The following is a 26,863-nucleotide window of genomic DNA, read 5'->3' on the forward strand; positions in this document are numbered from 1 at the left end:
TTTTTTTTTTTTTTTTTTTTTTTTTTTTTTTTTTTTTTTTTTTTTTTTGAGACAGGGCTTCTCTTCTTAACTCTGGCTGTCCTAGAACTCTATCTCTGTGGATCAGGCTGTCCCTGAAACTCACGGAGCTCTGCCTGGCCATCACCACCTGGCCAAAATCGAATGTCACGTATGAGGAGCTCTCCTGAGCTCTGACAACTATTAATTATTCTTATAGTAAGTATTCTAATGATTGGTATTCTGACAATAGGTATTATTTCCTAGGTCCTGACACATAATTCATATTCATAACTGGGTCAGTATAGGAACGTGAAAATCAGTTGCCTTTCAGTTCCACACAACGGTGATCTTTAGAACAATGTTTTATTAAGTGCAACAGACACCAACATCCAACCGGTGTGGTGGTTCAGTCATCAGGGCTTGCCTCTCAAGCATGAAGTTTAATCCTCAAGAGCCCATGCAAAGAAGCCGAGCACAGTTGGATGTGCTCATAGGGTCAGTCCTGGAGGGGAGACAGGTCCCCGGAAGTAAGTGCCAGGCCAGTGAGAGATCCTGTGTTTAAAATCAAGGTGAGTAGCTCCCAGAGAATCACATCTGCAGTCGTCCTCTGGCCTATACATGCAGCATACTTATAAGCAACACATACACACACACACACACACACACACACACACACACACGCGTACCTGAACATACACACTTAGTCACTAAGAAAATATGCATTTTCCATTATCTTCAAAAAATTATAGTACCTAGTTGCTGGTGAGATCAATTCTCTAGATAAATGGTGAACTATGCATCAAGTACTTTTTATGTTTTCTTAATTCTTTAAAAAGAAATGGGATAACAGACCTACCATCCTACCCAAACCGAATCATTCCAATTCATCAAGTACTTGGGGGCTGCACAGGCTGCATAGGCATTCCATCCAGAAGCCTGCATAACTCAGCACTGTGCCTGATTTTAATCATTCCCTATTTGGGATTTCTAATGTGATTTGCTTGGGGCCTTTGTTTTCCATTGCAAAGCTGCAATAGATTTAACATAACACAACATGGAGCAATGATTGTCATGGAAAGGCACCTACTTCTTGGTGTGTATGTGGGGGAGGGGGGGGGAACACAGGCTGAAGTATCAATGTATGGAAACAGTTTGATTGAAGTGGACTCCTGAGTGATTAAAGGCTCAAAAATGTTATTATAAAAATCAGCCAAGCTTGGAGATTATAGCCAAAAAAAAAGTCCCCCAAAGGCTTCATGCTCCTTAGTTATCTACCCCCATGAAGCAAACACATGATTAGGTACCTTGCACCTGTCAGGCAAGCAACAGTGATCTCAGAGCTGATTATCCTGGGATAGTGTTACACTAATTATATAAAAGCAAGAGTATAACAGGCAAAACACAATCCACCATAACACCACTGCCAGGAGAAACAGAAGACGGGTGGGGATCACATTCAAAGTCCTACCTGTGGAACTCCAACCTCAGAATTAGGTCATGAGAGTCCTGGGTGGCCCTTCAGACCAGAACAATTGGGTCAGCGTTCAAAACAGACTCCAGGCAGTCACATTAGCTGCTAAGGTCTTATTCAGTGTCCTCAAGAGTAGAACTCTGAAGACACTGTTCTCAGCCTTCAAGTTCAGTCCCCTTGCCCTCTACTTCCAGAGCCAATGGAACCAAGTAGGATAGCTAAAGCCTACAATACTATCACTTAGCAAACTGAGAGAAGACTCTTGTGAGTTTGAGCTGAGCCTGAGCTACAGAGTAAGTTCCACATCAGGCTGGCTTAAAACAAGGCACTGATCAAAGTAAATAAATAAATAAACAAACAACAATCAGAAAAAAAAAAAAAACAAGACAAAAACAAAACCCAAGGTGTCTGGGACATATGTAGTAATCCACAGGAGAGTTTCAGTTCCTGAGAAGTGAATCAGAATCTATAGAGCTTTCTCCCATGCTATGCATAGCTGTGGGAGATCTTACTGGTCTACCCATCCCTCTCATTCCTCTTTTGGGAGAAAGTTATGAGATTGATGGAATTGGGGGAAATATTTGGGACATACATATTTTTGCTTCTCTTGCAAGTGAACTATTTGTTGGTTGAACATTCTTTGTTTCTTCAGGTGAGATTCTAAGGAACCCCATGAAGAGGTCTGATGCCTTGCAATACTAAGTGAAGGACAAGGAAATTCACAACATATACAGCCCCTTGTCAATGCATAGGAAGCCATGCTCTACAGTATTAATGTTATGATTCATAGAAGTGAGCAATGTTCCTCCTAACCTTTACTCTTACCCTTCTTGATGAGCTCGAGCTCACTCTAGGGAATGGGTGGAAAGTATTAGGAAGGCCACAGTTCTCTAATTTCTGGAAAGATGGGAAATCCTTTGAAACACTTCCCATGTGATTCCAACATTTGGCACTAGTTGTTGCTAGTGTAGAGGTGAGGATTCATTGTGCAGCCCAAGAGGTTTCACCAGAAAGCCCAGGAAGATGGGAGATTCATGATCCTCCTGCCTCAGCCTCTGAGTACTGGTACTCTAGACATGAGCCAACATGCTTGGTTTTTTAACAGAGTTCTTCTAAGTTCCTTAATGAGTCTTTCTTTGTTTTATCATTTAAATGATTTATGTTAATATATAGTATGTAATTTATACTGTAACATAACAGTATCTCACCAGATAGTCCAGGCTAGACTGCAGTTTACATTCCTCTGTCTCAGCCTCCTGAATTTGGGGATTACAAGAATGCACCACCACATGTGATCTATCACTTCTAAAGTGGCAGTTCATTTTTAAAGCAACAACAACAGAAAACAAAACAACAAAACAACAACATACATTCACACACACACACACACACACACACACACACACACACACACACACACACACACACACACAAACCTGACCAACTATTTAGAATAAAAAGGCAGAAATTGTTCCCCACATATTCCTTAAAGATTTTACCATTATCTCCCAGCACAGAGGTGTTCCATCCTCATAGGATAAGATGTGTAAGTCCCAGTTCTGGGACAAGCCCTGGTTTCTGATCATTTCCCTGGCAACATTGACCACAGAAGCACAGACAAGGCTAGTGCACAGAAGCCTATCCTGTAAACATCAATGAGCTAAAAGGTGAGGTTCAAAGGCAGAGTTAATTCAGAATAAATGACAATCTTTCTTTTTTTCTAATTTTGAAAGAATCTGTGCAAGTGAAATGATTTATTCATTTAATAAACATGCCAGAAGCTCATGGATTCTACATTCCCTTGAGTTCTCTGGAACCTCAGCCTTTACATCCATAAAGCACAAATGTGCCAGCCTCCTCTACGAGATGTTCCTTCTTTTGGTCCCCTTACATTGTCTGATGATGTCTCTGAGCTCTCAGGATCTCAGGCTTCCCACAGCCCTCTGCCTTCTACCTCTAAAGGGTCATGGTGCTGCTTTAGTGTGTCCTATTTTTTCTTAAGTTGTGTCTTTTACAGCCACATCTTCCCTCCCACTCTTTCAGTCACGTGGTCCCTTACTTGACTGTGTCTGTTCCATAATTCCCTTTTCTCCTTTGCCTGTCAATGCTACACAATACCAACAGCAAAGCTAAGATAGACATGTTTTTCCCTTTTGAATTACTTTTGCTTGTTAGAGCATAATTTTATTTTTTAATTTTAAAAAACTGCCAATGAAGTATCAGACTTCTTACAGTATGCATATACATGTCAATTTGGTTAACTTCTCCCATATTCGCCCTCTCCATTTCCCCACTCCCCTTTCTCTGCCACATTCTTGCTCCCCCAGGATTCCCATTTCCACTTCATGCATTCTATTTTCCACCCTCCTCTTAAAGCCTCTTTATTCCCCACTGTGCCACGGGCTCCTCTCTAGTGCCCTGGACTTAACCTATGTCTGCATCCATGTACATACCCATATTTACCATTAGAGGCCAAGATCCACATGTAAATGAGGAAACAGCATTCTTCTTTCTGAGCCTTGATTACCTTACTTAATACAGCATTTTTCCAGCACCATTTATTTTCCTAGTAATCCACACATGCATTCTTCTTTACAGCTAAATAAAATTCTACTGTGTCTATACCTTATCCATCCATTGGCTGATACGAATGTGGGCAGACCCTACTTCATTCCTAACATGGAAAGAGAAGCAATGAATTTGGATGTCTTGCTGTAATGGGATATAGAGCCCTTGGGGTATATACATTGGATAGGAATAGGTAGGTCACGTGGAAGTTGTATTTTAGTTTTGTTAGAATCATCCATATGATTTACACAGTAGTTTGGCTCTGTTTTACTCTTTCACTGAGAGTAGACAAAAGGTTACTCTTTCCCTATATGGCCCTACATGGCCCAACAAGCATTTGTGACCATTTGCTTCCTTTAAGGAAACTTTAGAAGCTCACTCCATTAGAGTGAGATGGAATCCCAAAGTACTTTTAGTTTGCACTCCCCTGGTGGCTAAGGATGTTAAGCACATCAAGGATGCATTTATTGGCCATTCACATCTCTTCTTTTGAAAAATTTGAAAGGACTTGTTTAGTCTAACCAAACTTCTTCATTTCAGTGCCTTGGTTAAATACCCCTATTACTCCAGACCATGGTGTAATAATTCTTACAATTTCATTGTTATTCATTTTATGCCTTGTCAATGGGAATCTCTAGTTTTCATATTACATATTTTATAAAAAAAAATCCATTGACTTTAATAGAACTTTCCCAAATAAAAAGTTCTTTAACTCTTAATTCATCTAAAGGTTTTCCTTCTTTAATCTAGTCATATTAACATTTGTGAAAAGTACAACAAATCCTTTACACATTTAAAATCAGTATAAATATAAAGAACTTGAGTGTGGATTTAGAAAGACTCAGACTAGGTTATGACAAAGCGATGACACTGGAATTTGCATCAGCTCTTAGCAAAATGGCTTCCTGAAAGATACTGATCCTATCAGAAGATAGACAAGTCTGAGACATTTCAAAGGTCGGTGGGAATGACAAGAAAGACTTGAAATAGGAATCATCCTGAAACTCCAGGTGACTTGGTTTGCCTCCCTATGTGGTTCTACGAAAATAAGCCTGCTAGGAACTCTGGATAAACAAGAAATCTCTGAGCCACTTGGAGGCTGGCATGCTCCTTCCTGCAATAGGAGGGGGATCTAAGATAATTCACAGAGATCAATGTTTTAGAAGCTTACCTTGCCTGATGCTTCGAACAGAACTTTCTCTAGTGAAGTGTTTTCCAAACCTTGAAGAAGTTCCCTTGGAAACCCATCAATGCACGAAGAAGAGTAGAGCTGTAAGAATCGTTTCAGGAAAAGATGCATTTCTTTTTGGCGCAAAATCAATTCAGAGTTGTACAGGGATGTGAGAAGTGTGTCATCAGGCAAAGAAATCCCTGAGACTGGAGTTGCAGATGCTTGAGAAACAGGAAGATCATTATTTAGGCTTCTGTGAATGACAGAATGGTCTCAGTCTTGGTATTCATTTACTGCCTGCTGTGGCACACTAACTATAGCCACCATAGTCCCGCCACCACCTTGCTCTGTGAGTTTGATATATTAATGGGTTGCTGATTGCCACTGACTTCAAGGGAAATCTCAGAGGCTCATAAGGATATTGTTTCTAGTTGTAAATGTTAACTGTACCATCTATTCGTTCTACCTGTCTTATTTTGGGTCCCAATAAAACATACCCTGTAGTGGAGATTTGGATGTATTGGCATTCTTCTGACAAGGGATCTCAAAGACCTTTGTGGGTGGTTAGGAAAAGTATGGCCAGGAGAAAGGGAGAGTTAGGAGGGAGCATAATGAATAGGACAGGTCCAGGCCCACAGTTAACAAAGGATCAGTCCTGCTGAGAGCTTCTAAAAAAAACAACATCAACAACAACTGTAATCGTAATGCCATTGTGCACTGTACATAGATTTTCCTTGTATTATTCAAATGCTGATTTCCATGCCCCTACATCTGGTTGCAGTCCTTCTTCTGAAATCTCCCGTCTCATTGTTGTATAAGCATTGCTCCCCAATTATTCTCTGATAGGTCAATAAAGAAGCTGACCAACCAATGACTGAGCAGTGGGAAGAATAGGGCTGGACTTCCTCCCAGCCAGAGGAGGGGGAGGAAAAGAGAGGAAGAGGAGATTTGCTACAAGGAGAGGGTCCAGGAGACACCATGAAGAAACACCTAGAGCAGAGAGATCAGTACTGAAATGCAAGTATCTCTGGGATTTTGGCTAGGAGGTAACCAGATCAGCATAGAATATTCAAATGGTTTAGTACTGTTCAGTTGTTGTACCTTAAAGATGTTAAATAAATCTAATAGTCCTGTCTCAATTATTTGAGAGTTAGGGAGGTTAAGAGAAAAATGGCAACAGTTATAAATTTCTACTACCATTATAAAACAAAAGAAAACAAAACAAAGAACTAAAACCATGGAGGACAGTCTCAATTAATGCAGGAACTGGAAAGCTCCTCTATTGTCTGTTACCGTATTGGCTACGGTCACTGCTGGATGTGGGGAGGATTGGCACCCCAAGTTTACAAACTGGACAAAACCCTAAGAAAGCCCAGAGCATAAAAGCAGAAAGATGAATACTTCTGTGGAGAAATGCCAGCCACTACACTCAGAGGCAAGCTGTGGTGCCAGGACAACCACAGGGCTGGCTTTTCAGGCTCAAGTCCATATTGTTCCTCTTTGAATGAGTGCCCATCACTGCACAATAAGCGCTGGTTGCTTATCCCCTCACTAACTGTACTCAGCCATTCTGTGACTCAGCTTGGTGGCTCTGCTGGCTTCTCCATCACTGGACAATGGATGTGGACCAGTCTTTCTTGACTGCATTCACGAGCGTTACTAGATTGCTGACTTCAAGGGCACCAATGAGTCATAAGAAAATACTAACACTGTCCAAATAATGATGGAAAAGACTGATGTAAACAGACTTGACCAGTTTTTCTAGATACTCTTTTCATGGTGTGCTGTCTAGCTTTCATGTCAACTTGACACAAGTTATTTGGGTAGAGGGACCCTCAATTGAGAAAATGACCCTTCTCAACTGGCCACAGCCTGTGTGGCATTTTCTTAATTGATGACAGGTATGGGGGCGGTGGAACAAGCTCCTTGTGGGTGATGCCCTCCTCAGCAGGTGGTCCTCCTGGGTGCTATCAAAAAGCTACAAACCATGAGGAGCAAGCCAGCAGATAGCCATCTTCTATGACCTCTGCATCAGCTCCTGCATTCAGGATCCTGCCCTGGCATACTTCGACAATGAAGTGTGATCCGAGATTTTTAAGCTGAAACAAACCCTTTCCTTTTGGTCTTAGCGTTTTATCACAGCAATAAAAACCCAAAAAGACAGGTGGTGTTGTTTAAAATTAGAATTAAATATCCTATTCCAAGTCATGCATTCCATCTCTTTCACACAATTCCTAGATAACTGAACACAAAGCCTAAAGCCAAATCCTATCTTTTGTTTTTGTTTTTCAAGACAGGGTTTCTCTGTGTAGCCCTGGCTGTCCTAGAACTCACTTTGTAGACCAGGCTGGTCTCGAACTCAGAAATTCGCCTGCCTCTGCCTCCCAAGTGCTGGGATTAAAGGCGTGCGTGCGCCAGCTCCAAATCCTGTCTTAGTTATTTTGTAAAGCTGCTGCTCGGGTGTCCCTTGTTTTTTACCTGTTTTGCTCTATGGACCACTTTGGAAATCTTGGGACTCCACCAGATAACTTTCTTTTGTGATGTTTTTAAATATATGGCATAAGATGTATGGAATTTCTACAGACACCAATTACACGGCAATATTATTCCAATCCAAGGTTCCTGTACTTCAGGTCCAAGTCCCTGAAACTCCCATCTTTTGATAACCCTTCACTCAGATGTCAAAATGATTCTATACATTAGAAACACACACATATACAGCTATAAGATATATATATGTATATATATAAACTCTATAAATTATATATAACTCTATAAATTATATATATAACTATGTTAGTTATATATATAATATAAATGGCATATATAAAACTCTATAAGATATATATATATAACTTTAGATAACATATATATACAACTATAATTTATAGGTATATAACATATATATGTATATGTGTGTGTATGTGTGTGTGTGTGTATGTAACTCTGTAAGTTAGAAATGTGATCTGAGTAAGAAAAGGAAAATAATATTCTTTCTTAACACATCAAGACACACCTAGCAGCTTGCTCATGTTGTTGATTCTTTGTAGGTGAATATAGTAGCGAATGAGAAGGATCCACGTAACATCCACTTTGGAGAGGTTCCTCTTTCTCCCATCTATACAGTCATACACATCATCATTTTCGCACGTAAGTGAGCTAGAAGTCTGGAAAACAACTTGGTAGTTTTCTGAAAGCAAAACAAACAAACAATAATAATATGACACAATGCAGTCCTTTTCCTGAACTAAATCTATGCATAGAGTCTGAGGGGGAGAAAGACTGTTACATGAGCAAATGTTCAATTTAAGAAAAAGATGTGTATCACAAAGGTACCAAACAAAGTGTTAAAACAAAAAGACTCTGGTGAGATATTTAGCACACATATTGTTGCTGCTTTTTAAAATATTTATTTTTATTTTATGTGTATGAGTGATTTACCTGCATTATGTATATATGTATGTATGTGTACCATGTATATATGTGTACCATGTATGTATGTGTACCATGTATATATGTGTACCATGTATGTATAGGTACCATGTATGTATGTGTACCATGTAAGTATAAGTACCATGTATGTATGTGTACCATCTAAGTATAGGTACCATGTATGTATGTGTACCATGTGTGTATGTGTACCATGTATGTATGGGTGCCATGTATGTATGGGTACCATGTATGTATGTGTACTATGTATGTATAGGTACCACTTATGTATAGGTACCATGTATGTATGTATGTGTACCATGTGTATATGTGTACCATGTATGTATGGGTACCATGTATTTGTGTGTACCATGTATGTCTGAGTACCATGTATGTCTGAGTACCATGTATGTCTGAGTACCATGCACATGCCTGATACACACAAGGACCAAAAGAAGAAGTCAGACCCACTGGACTGGAGTTTCGAATGGTTCTGAGCCACCATGTGGGTGCTGGAAACTGAACCCAGGTTCTCTGCAAGAGCAACAAATGCTCCTGATGGCTAAGGCATCTCTCCAGCCCCCAAATTGTTTGTTTGTTTTTATTTATGGTTCTGTGAACTGAACGTAAGGCCTTGTGCCTGCTAAGCAAGTGCTCTGCCCGTGAGCTATAGCCACAGCTCTGCTTTTTTTATGTAGCACATATGAAACCTTTGTACAAAACAATTTTTAAAAAGTCAAATAGCCCAATTTCAACAAGCAGTTCATAGGAGAGGTATGCAAAGTATGTCAACAACAAACTGGTAGGCCTAAACGATGAAAAATTTTAGCACCGCTAACAATCAGGGCAATGCAGGTTCAAGATGAAATATTCTCTTCCATCCCTTGGGAAATGACACAGTGGTATCTCACTGTAATGAGCATTAGTGACATCTTAAAGAAAATAGAGCATGCACACACTTACTCAGAGGTGCAACAGCCCACAAGAGGATACAGCAGGATCTAACAAAATGGAAAATGAAGATATCCATGTGTGCGCATGGAGTCTTGTGCAACGATGTGCCCGGTAGTTTTGCAATAGAAAAAGGAAACTATGAAACAGGAAACTGTGTTTCTTTGACATTGTTGAAGGAAAGCAGAATAAATAGATCCCTCCTTAAGGGAGGAAGTGTAGTGTGGAGGCTCTGTCCTTGTCTCAGTAGTGATGCTTGCTAGTGGGAGAGCTTGACAATCTCTGTGCCTCGTGCTTGTCTGCGCACTGCGAGTGCGCTAATAGATGCTGCAAATGAGCCATCAGCTAAGGTGCAGATTCGACATGAGAGAAGAATCATGTGGTGCCACTGTGTAAATTCAACGGCATGCAGTACAATCCCTTCTAGGGTTATGTATAAACATTTACATTTGATATTTGATCAGGGAACAGCAATTGTCTCTGGGGGGATGAAAGACATTGAGATGAGAGAGGGTCTTCTGTGGGTAATGGTCTAGGCATGTTTTCTTGACTAATAAATTGAGTTTCCATGTACTTATTGTTACCAGGGAATGACGCTTCTCTGATTGGCTGTCTAGCTGTCTAACATTTACCACCTACCTAAGAAAACAAAATACTGCCCCCGTGCCACCTTGTAAATAACCCTTCCTTAAAACCATTTCCCTGGCTCTGTCTGAAGCCACCAGCCACCATTAATCAAACTTTAGTACTAGGAATCACATGACTGTCACCGCATTCTTTATAATCTTTTGGAAACTCTGTTTGGAGAAAATTTACGTGTGTTTACAATCTTTTTGCACTAAGAATTCTACTTTTAAATTTTATCCAAGATGTGTATAGGTGTAGTTCACTGATTCTTTACATAGCTTTCTAGTGTGCTATCGACTAAATACAGTGCAATTTGTTTATCTGATCTGTTGTTGATAGGCACGTGAGTTTTTCTGATTATATTTTTAGTTCTTAAAGAATTATTTTTATGTTATGAGTGTCACTTTGCATGTAGTCCGTTACCTTGTGAATGCCTTGTACGCAAGGAAGCCAGAAGTGAGTATTGAATTCCCTGTATCTGAGGTTACAGATGGATGTGAGCTACCATGTGGGTGCTTTTAAGCATGGATCCACCTCCCCAGCCCCTGTATTTTGATTTGTTCTTATTTTGCTGTCTAAAACAAGACTGCCATGAATATCTGAGCATATATTATTTAATACTTCAGTGTACACATTTACTGGGAATTAGATTTAGTAGTTTATTTTCTTGTATTTTTTAAAAGAATCTTGCTTTGCTCTTTTCTATAAATTTTAACAGTTTATCACCTATCACCAAGATGCAACTTTTTAAAATTGTTACAAAAGCTTCATTAAATTTACACATCATCCTTAAAAGACTTGCAGAAGTGTGCCCCTGACAGTCATACAGATTGCACGCTCTCTCCTGTATTTGTCAATACATTTTGATGTGTTCCTTATTTATAATGTTTGTTAATCACTAGTAATTTAACCTTTTAAAGGTACTATCTTTGGAAGTCTATAGAAATAAAATCATTTTAAAATTTATTTTACTTTTATTTTTTATACTCCATATTCCATTCCCCATGTGCCCCCCCATCCACCCTCCAACTGTTCCATATCCCACACCTCCTCCCCACCACACCCTGTTTCCACGTGGATGTCCCCACAACCACCCCACCTGACCTCTAAACTCCCTGAGTCCCTCAGTCTCTTGAGGGTTAGGTGCATCATCTCTGAATGAACACAGACCCAGAAGTCCTCTTCTGAATGTGTCTTGGGGGCCTCATATCAGCTGGTGTATACTGTCTGTTTGGTGGTCCAATGTTTGAGAGACCTCAGGGGTCCAGATTAATTGAAACTGCTGGTCCTCCTACAGGGTTGCCCTTCTCCTCAGCTTCTTTCAGCCTTCCCTAATTCAACAGCAGAGGTCAGCTGCTTCTGTCCATTATTTGGGTGCAAATATCTGTATCTGACTCTTTCAGCTGCTTGTTGGGTCTTTCGGAAGGCAGTCGTGATAAATCCCTTTTTGTGAGCGCTCCATAGCCTCAGTGTCAGGTCTTGGGACCTCTCCTTGAGCTGGATCCAACTTTGGGCCTGTCACTGGACCTTCTTTTCCTCATTTTCATCCCTGCGATTCTTTCAGATGGGAAGAATTATGGGTCAGAGTTGTGACTGTAGGATAGCAACCCCATCCCTCACTTGATGTCCTGTCTTCCCACTGGAGGTGGGCTCTACAAGTTCACTCTCCCCACTGTCGGGCATTTCATCTCAGGTCCCTCCCTTTGAGTCCTGGGTGTCTCTCACCTCCCAGGTCTCTGGTACATTGTGGGGGGTGGTCCCCCCAACCTCCTATTACCTGAGGTTCTGTCTACATTCTTTCTGCTGGCCCTCAGGACTTCAGTCGTTTTCCCCCACCCAACAATAGATCAGGTTCCCCTTTCCTCCCTCTTCCCCCACCCCATCCACTTTCCCTCTCAGGTCCCTCCCTCCCTCCCTCCCCACTTGTGATTGCTTTCTTCTCTCTCCCAAGTGAGACTGGGGCGTCCTCACTTGGGCACTTCAGCTTCTTGAGCTTTTTGACTTCTGTGGACTGTATCTTGGGTATTCTGTACTTTTTTGGGGGGGGGATCTAATATCCACTTATTAGTGAGTACATACCATGCATGTCCTTTGTGGTCTGAGTTACCTCACTCTGGATGGTATTTTCTAGTTCCATCCATTTGCCTACAAAAGTCAAGATGTCCTTGTTCTTAATAGCTGAGTAGTATTCTATTGTGTAAGTGAACCACATTTTCTGTATTCATTCCTCTGTCGTGGGACATCTAGGTTATTTCCAGCTTCTGGCTATCACAAATAAGGCTGCTATGAACACAGTGGAACATGTACCCATGTGGCAGAGTAGGTATATTCCCATAGGGCATCTTTTGGGTATATTTCCAATAGTGTCATAGCTGGATCTTCAGGTAGATCTCTTTCCAATTTTCTGAGGAAGCTCCAGATTGATTTCCAGAGTGGTTGTACCAGTTTGCAATCCCACCAGCAATGGAGGAGTGTTCCTCTTTCTCCACGTCTTCTCCAACATGTGTTGTCACCTGAGGTTTTGATCTTTGCCATTCTGACTGGTGTAAGTTAGAATCTCAGGGTCGTTTTGATTTGCATTTCTCTGACCACTAAGAACTTTGAACATTTCTTTAGGTGCTTCCCAGCCATTTGAGATTCCTCAGTTGTGAATTCTTGTTTTAGTTATATACCCCATCTTTTTTTGGTTGGTTTTTTTGGTGTTTAGCTTCTTGGGTTCTTTATATATTTTTGGATATTAGCCCTCTATTGGATGTGGGGTTAGTGAAGATTTTTTTTCCCAATCTGTAGGTTGCCGGTTTATCTTATTGAGTATGTCCTCTGCCTTACAGAAGCTTTCCAGTTTCATGAGGTCCCTTTTATCAATTGTTCATCTTAGAGCATTCCTCCTGTGCCAATGGCTTAAAGGCTCTTTCCCACTTTCTCTTCTATTAGATTCAGTGTATCTGGTTTTATGTTGAGGTCTTTGATCCACTTGGACTTGAGCTTTATACAAGTTGGCTGTTTTGAGTTAGGATCTTTTTGCATTTTACATTTTCCTTGATTGTTGTGCCGATGTTCTCTATGGAATCTTCTGCACCTGAGATTCTCTCTTCCATCTCTTGTATTCTGTTGCTGATGCTCGTATCTATGGTTCCAGATTTCTTTCCTAGGGTTTCTATCTCCAGTGTTGCCTCATTTTGGGTTTTCTTTATTGTGTCTACTTCCCTTTTTAGGTCTAGTATGGTTTTGTTCATTTCCATCATCTGTTTGGATGTGTTTTCCTGTTTTTCATTAAGGACTTCTACCTGTTTGATTATGTTATCCTGTTTTTCTTTAAGGATTTGTAACTCTTTAGCAGTGTTCTCCTGCAATTCTTTAAGGGATTTTTGTGCTTCCTCTTTAATGTCTTCTACCTGTTTAGCAGTGTTCTCCTGTATTTCTTTAAGTGTGTTATTAAAGTTGGCAAATATGGGTCTATTTTCATTCTTCTATATACAGATAGCCAGTTAGATCAGCATCATTTATTGAAGATGCTTTCTTTTTTCCATTGCATATTTTTGGTATCTTTGTCAAAGATTAGTGACCCTAGTGTGTGGTTTTATTTCTGGGTTTTCAATTCTATGCCATTGAGCAACATGTCTGTCTCTGTACCAATACCATGCAGTTTCTATCACTATTGCTTTGTAGTAAAGTTTGAGGTCAGGGATGGTGATTCTACCAGCTGTTCTTCTATTGTTAAGAATTATTTTTGCTATTCTGGGTTTTTTGCCTTTCCAGATGAATTTGAGAATTGCTCTTTCCATGTCTTTGAAGAATTGTGTTTGCATTTTGATGGGGATTGCATTGAACCTATAGATTGCCTTTGGTAGAATGGACATTTTTACTATGTTAATTCTGCCAAACCACAAGCATGGGAGATGTCTCCATTTTCTGAGATCTTCTTTGATTTCTTTCTTGAGAAACTTGAAGTTACTGTCATACATGTCTTTCACTTGTTTGGTTAGAGTTACCCCAAGATATCTTATACTATTTGTGGCTATTGTGAAGGGAACATGGAGGAGTTGGAGGGAGAAGTATATTACCTTGTGAATGTCTTGTATGCAGGGAAGCCAGAAAAGAGTATTGAATTTCCTGTACACACATATACACACAATCTTTTTATTGACTCCAATCAGTGTTAGCCTTTTGTATATAAAGGTATTTGGAATGACAATTTAGGATTGGATAACCTATGGGCTGAGAGGCTTGTCTCTACAGAAAACTAATTCTTCCCCCACTCAGCAACCACTGATTGCTTGGAGCTCTTCATATAGGGAGGGGACCTTTGTGAATGTTTTCTCCATCTACATTGGTGTGTCAACTGGCATGGTAATTTTACAGCAGCCCTTAAGAAGAGATTTCATAGATTTAGCTTCCATTGTGTCTAAGAAATCCTATCTTGCAGCCGGCATCAAACCTTTTCTTTCCCTCTTTCACTATGTTACCTGAGCCTTAAGCGTAGGGAATATGCTATAGGTATTCCAACCAGGGCCAGTCACCCACTGACCACCTTTTGGCCAGTTGTAGATTTCTGTATATCTTCTTTCCACTGCAAAAGGAGTCTTTGAGGATGGTTGTGACTCACACTTACTTGTGGGTATAACATATTTAGAATACAACTGGAAGCTGTATTAAATTAGGAAACTTTAGATTTTCCTCTGGGGTCTATGACCTCCCCTCCAGCCACAGGTTCTCTCTTGGGTTTACAGCATCCTTCTATGGAACAGGTCTTAAATCCAATTAAACAACTGTTAGTTACTACAAAGATTTAAGTGCTACTATTACGTCATTGGTGATATTCTGACAGGCAAATTGTTGTGGTCCATGGGCTTTTATAGCTGGGTGGGACTGCTGATAACCTTTTTCCTTTGGCAGTTTGCAAAGCACTTTCCAATACTATGGGAGCTAATCTTCACAGAGAGCCTCTCAGGTCAACACCAGGCTATTAAGCAATAGGACATTGTCTTCAAGTTCTGGGAGGCAATAGCAATAGCCTATGTTTTGGAGGTGCACGTTGGACCTCTCCTTGACTAACAATTCAAAGGAAGCCTTTTTTTTTTGTCTTTTCCTCTTGCCTAGAACTGGGGTCCTCTATAGATATACTAAAGCTTCTTTATGGTACAACTTTATTTAAGATACATATGTATGCATGTATGTATGTATGTATGTATGTATGTGTATATGTGTACATATTACAAATTTGTGTATTAGATAGATGCACACACACATACACACCGTACTTTTAAATAAGCTTATAAAATAATGTTTTCCTATAGCCTTTTCAAACATTTTTAGTGTTATTTATCTCCTTTTAACTCTTTCTCTGTTACTCTCCATCCCCAACTCTAATGAACTACCCCACCCCATTTTTACTCTTCCTCATTTTATTGCACCCATGTTCCACTATTCCCCTTTCTGGAACTCATTCTCTGGAGCTTCTCCATTGTTCTTTCTGCTTTCCTGGCTTCTGCAGTTACCCTTAATTATATATGCTGTCTTCCTGGCTCTGGCTTACCTCACTCATATAACAGTTTCCAGTTCCATCTATTTACCTGCAGGCTTCATTTTTCTATACAGATGATGAAAATCCCTTTGTGTCTATATCCATTTTCCATTCCCTAGCGTTTTTGAATAAAGTGGCAGTCAAAGTGTCCAAGCAAATATCCCTGCAGTAAGATATCTGGGGATGTGCCTGGCTCATTTGGAAGACATACTTCCTGCTTTTAAACAATTCTCTACACTGATCTCCTGTGGCTGCAGCATGTTGCCCTTCTCCAGGGAGTTAGAGTGACCCTCTCTCCCATATCCTGGACACCATTTGTTTCCAGTTGCTTTCTTGACCTTACCATTCTCTCTGGGATTAGATGAAGCCTCAAAGCAGTTTTAATGTATATTTTCCTGATTGCTAAGGACATAAGGACATAGAAGACATTTGTAGGTAAGAAACGACATCTTGTGTACAGCAGCTCCGCTAGATGCACCTTCCTGTCCCTAGCTTGGGGTCCTACATGTGAGAATCGTCCATGGCTAATGATAAGTCATTAATATTATTTCTTTTCTGCATATTATCATGCCACATAGAATATCCAGGACAATTTTGAAGTCATGATGAGCATTTCACTTATGCTTATAAAGACAAGAGTTTAGCATTCAAACATATAATGTAAGTGCTAAGAGGGGTTTTTCCACTCAAAACTCTATCATTTTATTTTATGTTCAATTGTGTGTGCCTGTGTGTGTGTGTGTGTGTGTGTGTGTGTGTGTGTGTGTGTGTGTGTGTGTGTACATGGATGTAGATGCCTGCCGGTGGCCAGAATACTGTGTCAAATGCCCTGGAACTAGAGTTACAGCTGGCTGTGAGTGGCCCAATGTGGGCACCAGGTCCCCTACAAGAGCAGTGCACACACTTAATTCCTGAGCCATGTCTCCAACCCCTTAGAATTGGTTTAAATGAAAGAAATTTCCTTTAACTCAGTTTTGGAGTCGTGGATGATTGTTTAATTTTACTGAAAATTTTTTGTGTGCCTGTTTGAGATGATGATTATTTTTATCTACTAATGTAGTGATTGGTGTTAATAGATTTCCTAAGTTTGAAGTGCATTTGCATTCATGGAAGTAATCCAATTTGACAACATGTTATCTTTCAACAAGCTGCTTATTTTCACTACTCATGCATGTATATGATCAAAAATAACACTTCCTCTCCCCAGAGGCAAGTATTCTCAACCATTTGTACTTTACTTCTTTTAGTGGTTAGTTCCAGCTCTTAAAATAATTTTCTTATAGTACTTGCCATAAATTGTCAGTATTCAAGAATGGATTGATTAGGGGCTGTCAAGATGGTTCAGCACGTAAGAGCACTGGCTGCTCATCCAAAGTTCCTGAGTTCAAATCCTAGCAACCACATGGTGGCTCACAGCCACCCGTAACGCGATCTGATGCCCTCTCTTGGAGTGTCTGAAGTCAGCTACAGTGTACTTATGTATAATAATAAATAAATATTTGGAGCAGAGTGAGCAGGGACTAAATGAATGGAGTTGACTGAAGTGAGAGGGGCTGACCAGAGTGAATGGGGTTAACTGGAATGAGCAGAGGTCCTAAAATTCAATTCCCAAGAACCACATGAAGGCTCACAACCATCTGTACAGCTACAGTTTACTCATATACATAAAATAATTAAATAAATCTTTAAAAAAGAATGGATTGATTAGCTTTCTGTGACATTAACTCAGAGGCCACTCTTCTATCCTTCAAAACTGTAACAGGTACATAGCCACATCTGGTCCTCCTATGTCCAGTCCGCTTATGTCTGACCCTCCTATGTCTGGTCCTCCTATGTCTGGTCCCTTTATGCTACCATATACCCATGATGTTCTAAAAGCCCTATAATACTAAATATGGATAATATCTCTGGATGTCTTACTTCATAACCTAACAGCACCTGCCCCTTTGCCCCCTTCCAAAATTTCTGTTGTCAAAATCAACAACTATTACACTCTTGTCTGTATTCATAACCTTTGTTCATTTTACCTCTAAGATGAAAATCAATAAAGAATACTTGCTGAATGCTATGGCACACCCATGACTCCTGCACCTGGGGGTGGAGGCAGAAGTGTCAAGAACCACAGTCATCCTTAGACGTATAATACTCCATCTCAGAAGAAAAAGGAGGAAGAGTAGGAGGAAGGAGGAAAAGGAGGATGAGAAGAAGGAGAAGAGGAGGAGGAGGAGAAGGAGAAGGAGAAAGGCAGCAGCAGAAAGAGGAGGAGGGGGAGATGGAGGAGGAGGAGGCGGAGGCGAAGAAGAAGAAGAAGAAGAAGAAGAAGAAGAAGAAGAAGAAGAAGAAGAAGAAGAAGAAGAAGAAGAAGAAGAAGAAGAAGAAGAAGAAGAAAACTTAAAACTTAAATTAGATCAGATTTCTTCCATGAAGGTTTAATGTCACAATCCCACAGCCCCTAAAGAGTAAAGCATTTAATATAAAGATCAACTGGATTATTTTAGTTCGTAGCAGCCACCAAATCATGTCATCACTTCATTGGACCATGAATCTTTTATCTCTGAATATTTCTTCCTTAGTGAGAGAAATAAAATTTTCATTCACCATATCCTTTTGGGAAGGGAGGCCTGAAAGAGGGTTTCCCTGTGTACCCCTGGTCCATCCTAGATCTCACTCTGTAGACCACGCTGTCATCAAACTCAGAAATCCACCTGCCTGTGTTTTCCTAGTTGCTGGGACTAAAGGCGTGTGCCACCATCTTCACCATATTCTTAGTGTCTCCTAATTTCCTGATTATTCTCTCTGCTGCCTTGCATCCACTCATGTTTCCCAACAGTGTTCTTGAGATTGCCAGCCTTACATTCTACTTTAAACAGGTGCATTGTGGGAGGTCAGGTAGTGAGCAACGCTGAGGAGCCCTCCTCCCTCCCTTCATTGCAATCTTGCATGGCAGGATGCATTGTCAAGAAACATCCTGAAAATAGTTGACCAATTTGTAAGTCATTTGAGTCCTTACAGGAACCTGAAACTTAACCTATGACTTAGTGAAGTGCAGGCATATTTCCCCTTAGTCCCTCAAAGGCTCTGGCGTCCTCCCATCTGCTGTTGCTGGAATGGAGTTAACACTCATCAAATCCAAACTCCTCTAACCTGCCTGCACTACCTCACTCTGGAAGGTACCTTTTTCAATCAACTCATTATCTGTGGTCATTTAAAGTTTCATTTTGGGCTCAGCTTTTTATTTTTTGTTTGTTTGTTTGTTTTTTATTTGTTCTGCATTGGCTCCTGGTAAAACTCTTCAACTTAAAATCTCATTTCTCCCTTTGGCACTGAAAAATAGTTTTCTATTGATTTCTGTGATGACTGCCTCTGATTTTCTTATCCTTCTACATCTCAGATGTATATTGGTTGATATTAAAATATTTTCACTGATTCACTCTCCCTCGATTTCTCCTCTTCCTTCTCTCCTCACCTTTCTTATCCCACAGAAGCAGGCACTAGGTTGATATACAACATAGTTCATACCTGAACAGCATGTATGACCCTCTGCTGTTGTGAAGAAATATGGTTATCTAAATAAATGGCTAGGGTTTATTGTCTATCCATATAAAGAAAGTCAATCTTGACTTCAGCTTCCCATCACACACAAGAGTCACACATAAAAATAGACTCTGCGTGAAATGTGGATCTAAAGGTGAATGATAAAAGACAGACAGGGATACAGGAAGGTTGTCTTTATGATTTTTTTGTCAGAAAATATTTCTGCAATTGAACATCAAGAGTACAAACAACAACAGAAAACACATGTGTATTAAGACACACACTCATGTCCCCAGCACAGGGACAGGAGGATTGAAAGTTCAAGACTGACCTGAAATGGATAGCAAAACCCTGTCTTTAAAATGGGGAGGGGGGTATAAACTGTACAATAATAGAAGTACAAGCTTTGAGAAATCAAAAATTAAAATAAAAAGTCAAAACAGAATGGGAAAAGATGATTACATATATGTAATCAGCAAAGTGTTCATATGAAACATATAAAGAATATCTGCAGATCTCCCAAGAAAACAGAAAACTCCCAAGGAAAAATATGGATGATTATAAGAGGGTCCCTCCAAAGGATAGTCAATAGCCAATATACAATACACAATACAGAATACAGCATGATCAGCAAGATAAATGTCAAACTAAACTGCCTTGGAGAAATTGTAAAGATGCATATATGCCCTCTGATGCAGCAATTCTACTCCTTGGCACATATATCTCTATTCCTCTATATCTAGATCTAATCTGTATCTATATCTATATCTATATATCTATATCCACATCACTATCTATCTATCCATCCATCCATATATCCATCCATAATCTATCTATCTATCTATCTATCTATCTATCTATCTATCTATCTATCTATCTATCTTTTATCTATCTATCTCTGTACCCAGAAGATCACACAGTGCGTTCAGAGCAGGCTCTTTCACAACAGCCTTCAGTGTTTACATAGGGACAATAAACAGTGCTATTACATCCACAAAAGACCGAGTCTCTCAGATAGTGTTGAACAAAAGAATCTAGCTGAAATAATGCAATCATTTCATTTATACAAAAGCCAAAAGCTGGCTAAACTTATGTTAGAAATTAGAAGGCAGAGCAACCAGAAAACAAGGAACAACAGCACCAGTTCAATTTGGAATAAATCACGGAAGAGAGGAAATATCAACCACAAAGTATGCAGTCATTCCCAAAGTAGAGGCTATCAAATAGAGAGCACAGACAAGGAGGCAGAAGGTGACACTGAGCAGGAGATCCCAGAAAGACATTGAAGATGGAGAACAGGAGTGTGGGGTCAGTCAAGTAGTCTTGGCGTTCATACCATAGAAGAAAAAGGAATTGAAATGTAAATGTAATGCGATAATCCATAACTGTGGACAGCCAGTGGAGCATCATCTAGATTAATGGTTCTCAGCCTTCCTACTGCTGAGACTCTTTAATACAGTTCCTCATGTTGTGGTGACCCCCAACCATAAAATTCTCTTTGTTGAATTGGCCAGAGACATGTACCGCAAACCTACACACTCACGCAGCTTTCCCCCAGTGACTTTACCCAGTGCTCATCCTGAGGTCTAAGGATGAGGTGGAAGGGTTAAAGATCTGCAAGTCCTGTTGGCAGTTATTGCTCCTGGATGAAAGCTCAGTCAACCCCACCACAACACTGTCAAAACAGTCAAATAAACCTGCATAAACTGGAACTGAAAACACAGAGAACCCCTTTCTATCCCCTCAGCAGAATTACATACTTAAATGACAAATGGCTTCTATTTGCTGATACAGTTCGTTCTGAGGGTTTGCTTGTGTTTGTCTAATGATATCAACACCAAATTCCCCCAAACAAGATCTCCCTTTGTGCCAACGTTAGCAGGAAAGCAAAGTGCTCAGAGCCCTGAAGAATTCCATTTTCAACCTAACCATTTACAATGGAGTATGCCGCCATTTACAGAAAGGGCACCAGGAAGTGGTGAGCTTTGCCATAATGGGAAGCCAGGAAGGTGGTGGGGGGGGGGGGACATCACACTGCCAAGCTGTTCTTGTGTGTTCTTCATGTGAAACAAATAAATTAATTAAAATGCCATGTTCGTTTAAGTCCTTCTAGCTTGACGAAGCTGTAAAAGTCATTAGCGCTATTAACTCTACACGTTTTCTTTTTTATATTCTGTATAACAAAACATGAAGAGCATGCAAGGCCTCTCTACTGTGTGTGTGTGTGTGTGTGTGTGTGTGTGTGTGTGTGTGTGTGTGTGTGTGTGAGCACAAGGGCTCTTCCAGAGCTGCAGCTTGAATGTGCTTTACCCTCTCCCTCTCGTGAAACATCATTTGACTTGAAATAACCACTGGCACGCTACAAGATGAGTTGGGGCATAGGTAGGTGGGCAAACATCTAAAAAACGAAAGAACTCCTCTGGACTTCAAGGGAAGCATCTGACAGGACTTGGTGTCATTAGTAAATAAATATCCAAATCCTTAAGTAGAAATTCTGAATTTTGGAAAGTTTGTATCTATCACTAAGAATTTTCTGGTACTTAAGTTTTGTTTTTTGTTTTTTGGTTTTTTTCTCTGAAAGGCATGGTGGTGTGTTTTAAGTTTACAGTGTTTGCTATTAGCCAAGGAAATAGACCAGCATTCAGATGTTCTCATCCCTCCAGAAAGCAAGGTTTTCCAGATGCTTAAGCTGTCACGGGGACCCCAGCACCTTGGCCCTTCTATCTGTTGAAAGAATCCAGAGACACACAGAGTACAACATAGGAGACAGCTGGAGTCTTCCACAAAGTAAAGGTGATCCCTCTCAAAGGGTAGGCAGGCAATAGCCACTGACCACTGCAAAGGAGAGAGGGTGGTAGTCAGAGGGGCCACTGCTGGGTAGGCTTCCATTCTTAGGTAGGCTTTATAGTATTTCTTAACATCCCTAAACTGGATGGATTTCCTGGGGGCAGTTTTCCTGTTCAGGTGACTAACTGGCCTACCAATCAAGTAACAGAGCCAAGTAAATAAATGACTCTTGTCAGGGTATGGGCATCAATGAGACTAGTGTTTCACTACAGCTTCCTGCTGTCTGTGAAGTAACTTACACGTTACTAACCCTTTCCTAGTGGTGTCTGACTACCCTCACCCTTTATTGGGCAAGAGGCCTATTTACGAAGACTGGGACTCAAACTAATGCCAATCCCCTATAAAATACCACAGTAATGGCACATCTTTATGGCCCAGATCACGTACTTGGTAACTGGGTCTCTAGGAATTGGATACCGTCTTCATCCCCAAGCTTCTAAAGGATGGAATATGCCAATTAGACCCTAAATTTGCCTGTTAAAACGCTTGGTCAGGAGACTCATCTTCCCTAGGAGACAGTTCCCAGAAGCTCTCTCGAGGGTCTACCTAGGTCCTCACTGGCCCTGGCTCAAGCATGGCAGCATCCTTTATGGTACCGTTTTCTAAAATCAGATCCGTTCCCGGGCGACAGAGCCCCAGCTTTAAGCCAATTTGCTTTCTCGATTCAATGGATTCCAACAGTATAATCATTCCACAGGCATGATTCCAGGGGCTGCAGAGATGGCTCAGTTGTTAAGTGCACTGGCTTCTCTTCCAGAGGGCTTCGGTTGGATTCCCAGCACCCTCACCGGGGCTCACAACTGCCTTTAACTCTAGTTCCAGGGATCCCGATAACCACAGACAGACAGACAGACATGCAGGCGAAACACCAATCTTTAAGATAAGAATAAATGAATTATTCAAGACATGGTTCCAAAGACAGCCAAAGTCATCAGAAAAAGAACAGAAGTCTCTTCCTAGTGGGAGAGCAGGTACTAATAGAAACCTACAGGGAGGACCCTCAGGGCCAACAGTTAACTCCTCCGTGAAAGGCTCTTTGCCTATGCTTTTATCTTCTATAGGCATCAAAATCCTGGGACTTGATACTCCCTAGTTAAATGTTAGTAAGAAAACCCTCCAAGAAGTCACCTCCTACCATGTGATGAAGACTGAAGTCCATCCGAATGGACCTGTCAACCACCTGCACAGAAACTCTCCTTATGAATGCTATCTGAGCTAGAAGCTTAAGAAATAGATAAATCCTATCTAAAACTGTAGGCTGAGCCTATTTGGCCATTGTCCCTGCACCACTTGCTGCCCACTCGTCTCTTAGAGGGTCCTTTATCTCGTAAACTCTACCCACCTTCCCCACTCTGTGCTATGCCTTCTCTCAATTCCTTCAACAGAGATCAAAAGCACGATCGAGCCCGTGGAAGGCCAAGGACAAATATCTCTGAGATACTATATAGTGTTAGAAATCCTGCATGAGGCAGAGGTTCCGGTAGATGACAAGGTGGGCCGACATACCTTAATGCTTTATAACGGAGAAAGAAAACATTAGTGATGTGGGTTTCGGAGAATACCCCAGAGTTAACTCCCCACCCCCCAAAACCTCACTTCACTAACAATACTTAGGACGCAAAGAAGAATATTAATTGTTTGAAGAGGCCCTTTAAATATGCGACATTTTCTAACTACATATCTGTGTGGGGCTGGATTTTCTTGACTTACTTCAATGAAAACATTACATTTCTGCAGATTTGCTTTAGAAGAAGGTTAGAGAGTTCAACTCATTTTTAGAAAACCAGATATTAAATATATTTGCAATATGTTATCTCTTCTAACTTATGGTAGGTTTATTAATAATCTTTTTAAATGAATAAACTTTAACTTCTAGTTTTAATTTCTAGCATAGCTTTATTACTTCCATAGCAATAGATCTAATTTTTTTAACCTCTATAAAGATAATTTTGAGGAGATTATATCTTTCCAGGCAGTTATAAATTTTATAGAGCTTTTCAAATTTATTTTCCTGGAGTGGAATAAAAATAAACCTGTAACAATTTAATTTTTCACTGTCAATGGTTGCTTTCCTATTAGTATTTATCATTTATGAGGAGTAGTTTTGTAGTTACTTTCCCTAAAATTTTAATTTGACTAATAGTAAGGTCTCACTTTCGCCCTAGATTATTTAATTTTATTTATTTATTTTTACATCCCAACCACGGTTCCCCCCAGCCCTTCTCTCCTCCCAGTCCTCCTCCTCAGTCTCCCATCTTCACTCTCTCCCCATCCACTCCTCTTCTGTTTTTCTTCAGAGAAGGGCCGCCAGCCTTCCATGGATATCAACCAGCCATGGCATATCAAGTTGCAGTAAGTAAGACTAGGTACCCCTTCTCCTATTAAGGCTAGACAAGGCAACCCAGTAAAGGGAAAAGGGTCCCAAAAGCAGGCAACAGAGTCAGAGATACTGTTCCTACTGTTAGGAGTCCCATAGAAGACCCAGCTACACAACTGTAACATGTGTGCAGAGGGCCTAGGTCAGACTCATTCAGGCTCCCTGGTTGCTAGTTCAGTCTCTGTGAGCCCATATGAGAGCCCAGGCTAGTCAGTTCTGTGGGTTTTCTTGTGGCATCCTTGATCCTTCTGGCTCCTACAGTCCTCCCTCCCCTCTTCCACAGAATTCCCTGAGTTCCACCTAATGTTTGGCTGTGGTCTCTGCATCTGTTCCCATCAGTTGCTAGGTGAAGCCTCTCAGATGACAACTGGGCTAGGTACCAATCTATTACATCGACATATCACAAGGAATCAGTTCATTGACTTGTTTTTGTTTTTTGTTTTTGTTTGGGGGTGTTATTTTTGTTTATTTGCTTGCTTGCTTACTTGCTTCGTTATTTTTGGTTTGGTTTTTGTTGGTTTTGTTTTGTTTTGACCGTTTTTTTGGTAGTTCTCTCCTAGGTCTTTGGACTATCCAGCTTCTGGGCCTCCAGGCAGTGTCGGGGTGGGCTTCCTTTCTGTTAAATACACACTGAATATATATTATACTGTTAAATGGTTTTATGAAATCCAACATAATTTGTATACTAAAACACAGTCAGATTATATAAAAAGGAAGTCTCAAATTCAGGTCCCACCTCATAGGCATATTCAAATTAAAATCATTTACAAAGGTTACACGCTGTTTAGTTGATTGTCGAGTTGATAAAAGCTCAGGTCATCTGGAAGGAGGAAACCTCCATTGAAACTAAGGTGCCTCCATCAGTCTGTAAGGCGTTTTCTTTATTAATAATTGATATGGGAGGGCCCAGCCAACTGCCAGTGGTGCCACCCCTGGGCAGGTGATCTAGGGTAATATAAAAAGGTGGATGAAAAAAGCCATGGGGAATAAGCCAGGAAGCATATCCATCCACGGTCGGCCTCAGCTCCTGCCTCCAGAGCCCAGCCTTGAGCTCGTGTATCGCTTTCTCTCAATGATCGAGTGTGATAAGCAAGCCAAATACAACGTTTGGTCATGGTGGTTATCACATCAATAAAAAGCAAGCTAAAATGAATTTTAAAATATAAGAGATAATCAGATACATAATAGGAAAATGCAAAACAAAAGAAAGCAATATTTATGATCTTAGCTTCTAGACATAGTAAAATCCAATGTAAGTCTTAAATGCTAAAGTAATACAGAAGAAGGACCTTCGCAGTATGACTGGGGATAATGTATTTGCAAATAGCATCAGGATAAAGTGATGCTCCTGTACCACACGACTTCTGCACATGATTGAAGCAAATGGAAACATCCCCATTATAAGAGCACAATGGATAAGTTCATGACTAGCAACCCAGCGTACACAATATGAAAACAAAGCCTAAAACTGTTAGAGGAGACAGAGGAGCACCTTAGCTGTAGGAAACATTTACCTCATCAGGAGGGTGCTACTGCTGCCGGTACCAAAGCTGCTCAATGCTTTTGTGTAACTGAAGAGTAAAGACTAGGTTTTATATGCTCAGGTGGTTAAAGAGACAAAAGGGACGCATGAAAACTAAAGTGTTTTCAGTGGGCCACGACACACATATGCCACAGTAGCTGCAACCAGAAACAAAAGCCAGAGATGTTTACCACTCAGCTATTTACAGAAGACACAGAAAACCTAGGCACAGTGGCTCAAAACTGTAATCCTTGCACTTGGGGGCGGGGGTTGAGGGAGGTCAGAAGTTCAAGATCACTGTTGGTTACATAGTGAATGTGAAACCTAGGCTGCATGGAACCCTGCCAGGAGGAAGGAAGGAGGGAATGGATGAGAAAAATTACAACAGTCAGTAAAATATTTGAACACAGTGTTAAAATGTTCACATCAGAAAGGATTGGAGTCAAGAAGTAGAAAGGATCTATAATGTTCTTTGTAAAATAATTAGGATAAAATGCATCATTTTGAAGTTAATATCTAAATGTAATTCAACTCCAATAAAAATATAAGATTTTAAAAATTTTATACAACTTGTTTCTTGAGGTATTTTAAGCCATAAACGACAATTTAAAAAAGAGTAAGAGACGGGGGCTCATTTTAACACCTATTAAACGTTATGACTACAGCGTTACAGAATATACATGTCACACTGAAGCCAGAATGTGGGAAGTAAGAGGAGCAGAATGAGAAGTTCACAGGCAGGGTCCACTTCCGGCAAAGCTATGTGAGGTCATGTGACTCACTTAGCATGAGCCAACTAGAATTTCACAAGCCACTGGCAGAATCTGAAGTTGGGAGGACCC

General features: G+C 40.5%; 1 protein-coding gene across 1 annotated transcript in view; it reads right to left on the bottom strand.

The window, feature by feature from the left end:
• Window positions 1-26,863, bottom strand: part of Cfap54 (cilia and flagella associated protein 54) — a 284,397-nt gene that overhangs the window by 48,580 nt on the left and 208,954 nt on the right. The window contains exons 62-63 of the mRNA XM_021174289.2: window positions 8,227-8,400; window positions 5,211-5,431 (exon numbers count right to left, since the gene is read on the bottom strand). Of these exons, the coding sequence (XP_021029948.1) occupies window positions 5,211-5,431; window positions 8,227-8,400 (395 nt within the window). The remainder of the gene's footprint in view (window positions 1-5,210; window positions 5,432-8,226; window positions 8,401-26,863) is intronic.

The sequence above is a fragment of the Mus caroli genome, chromosome 10 (genome assembly GCF_900094665.2).
Source record: "Mus caroli chromosome 10, CAROLI_EIJ_v1.1, whole genome shotgun sequence".
Lineage (NCBI taxonomy): Eukaryota > Metazoa > Chordata > Mammalia > Rodentia > Muridae > Mus > Mus caroli.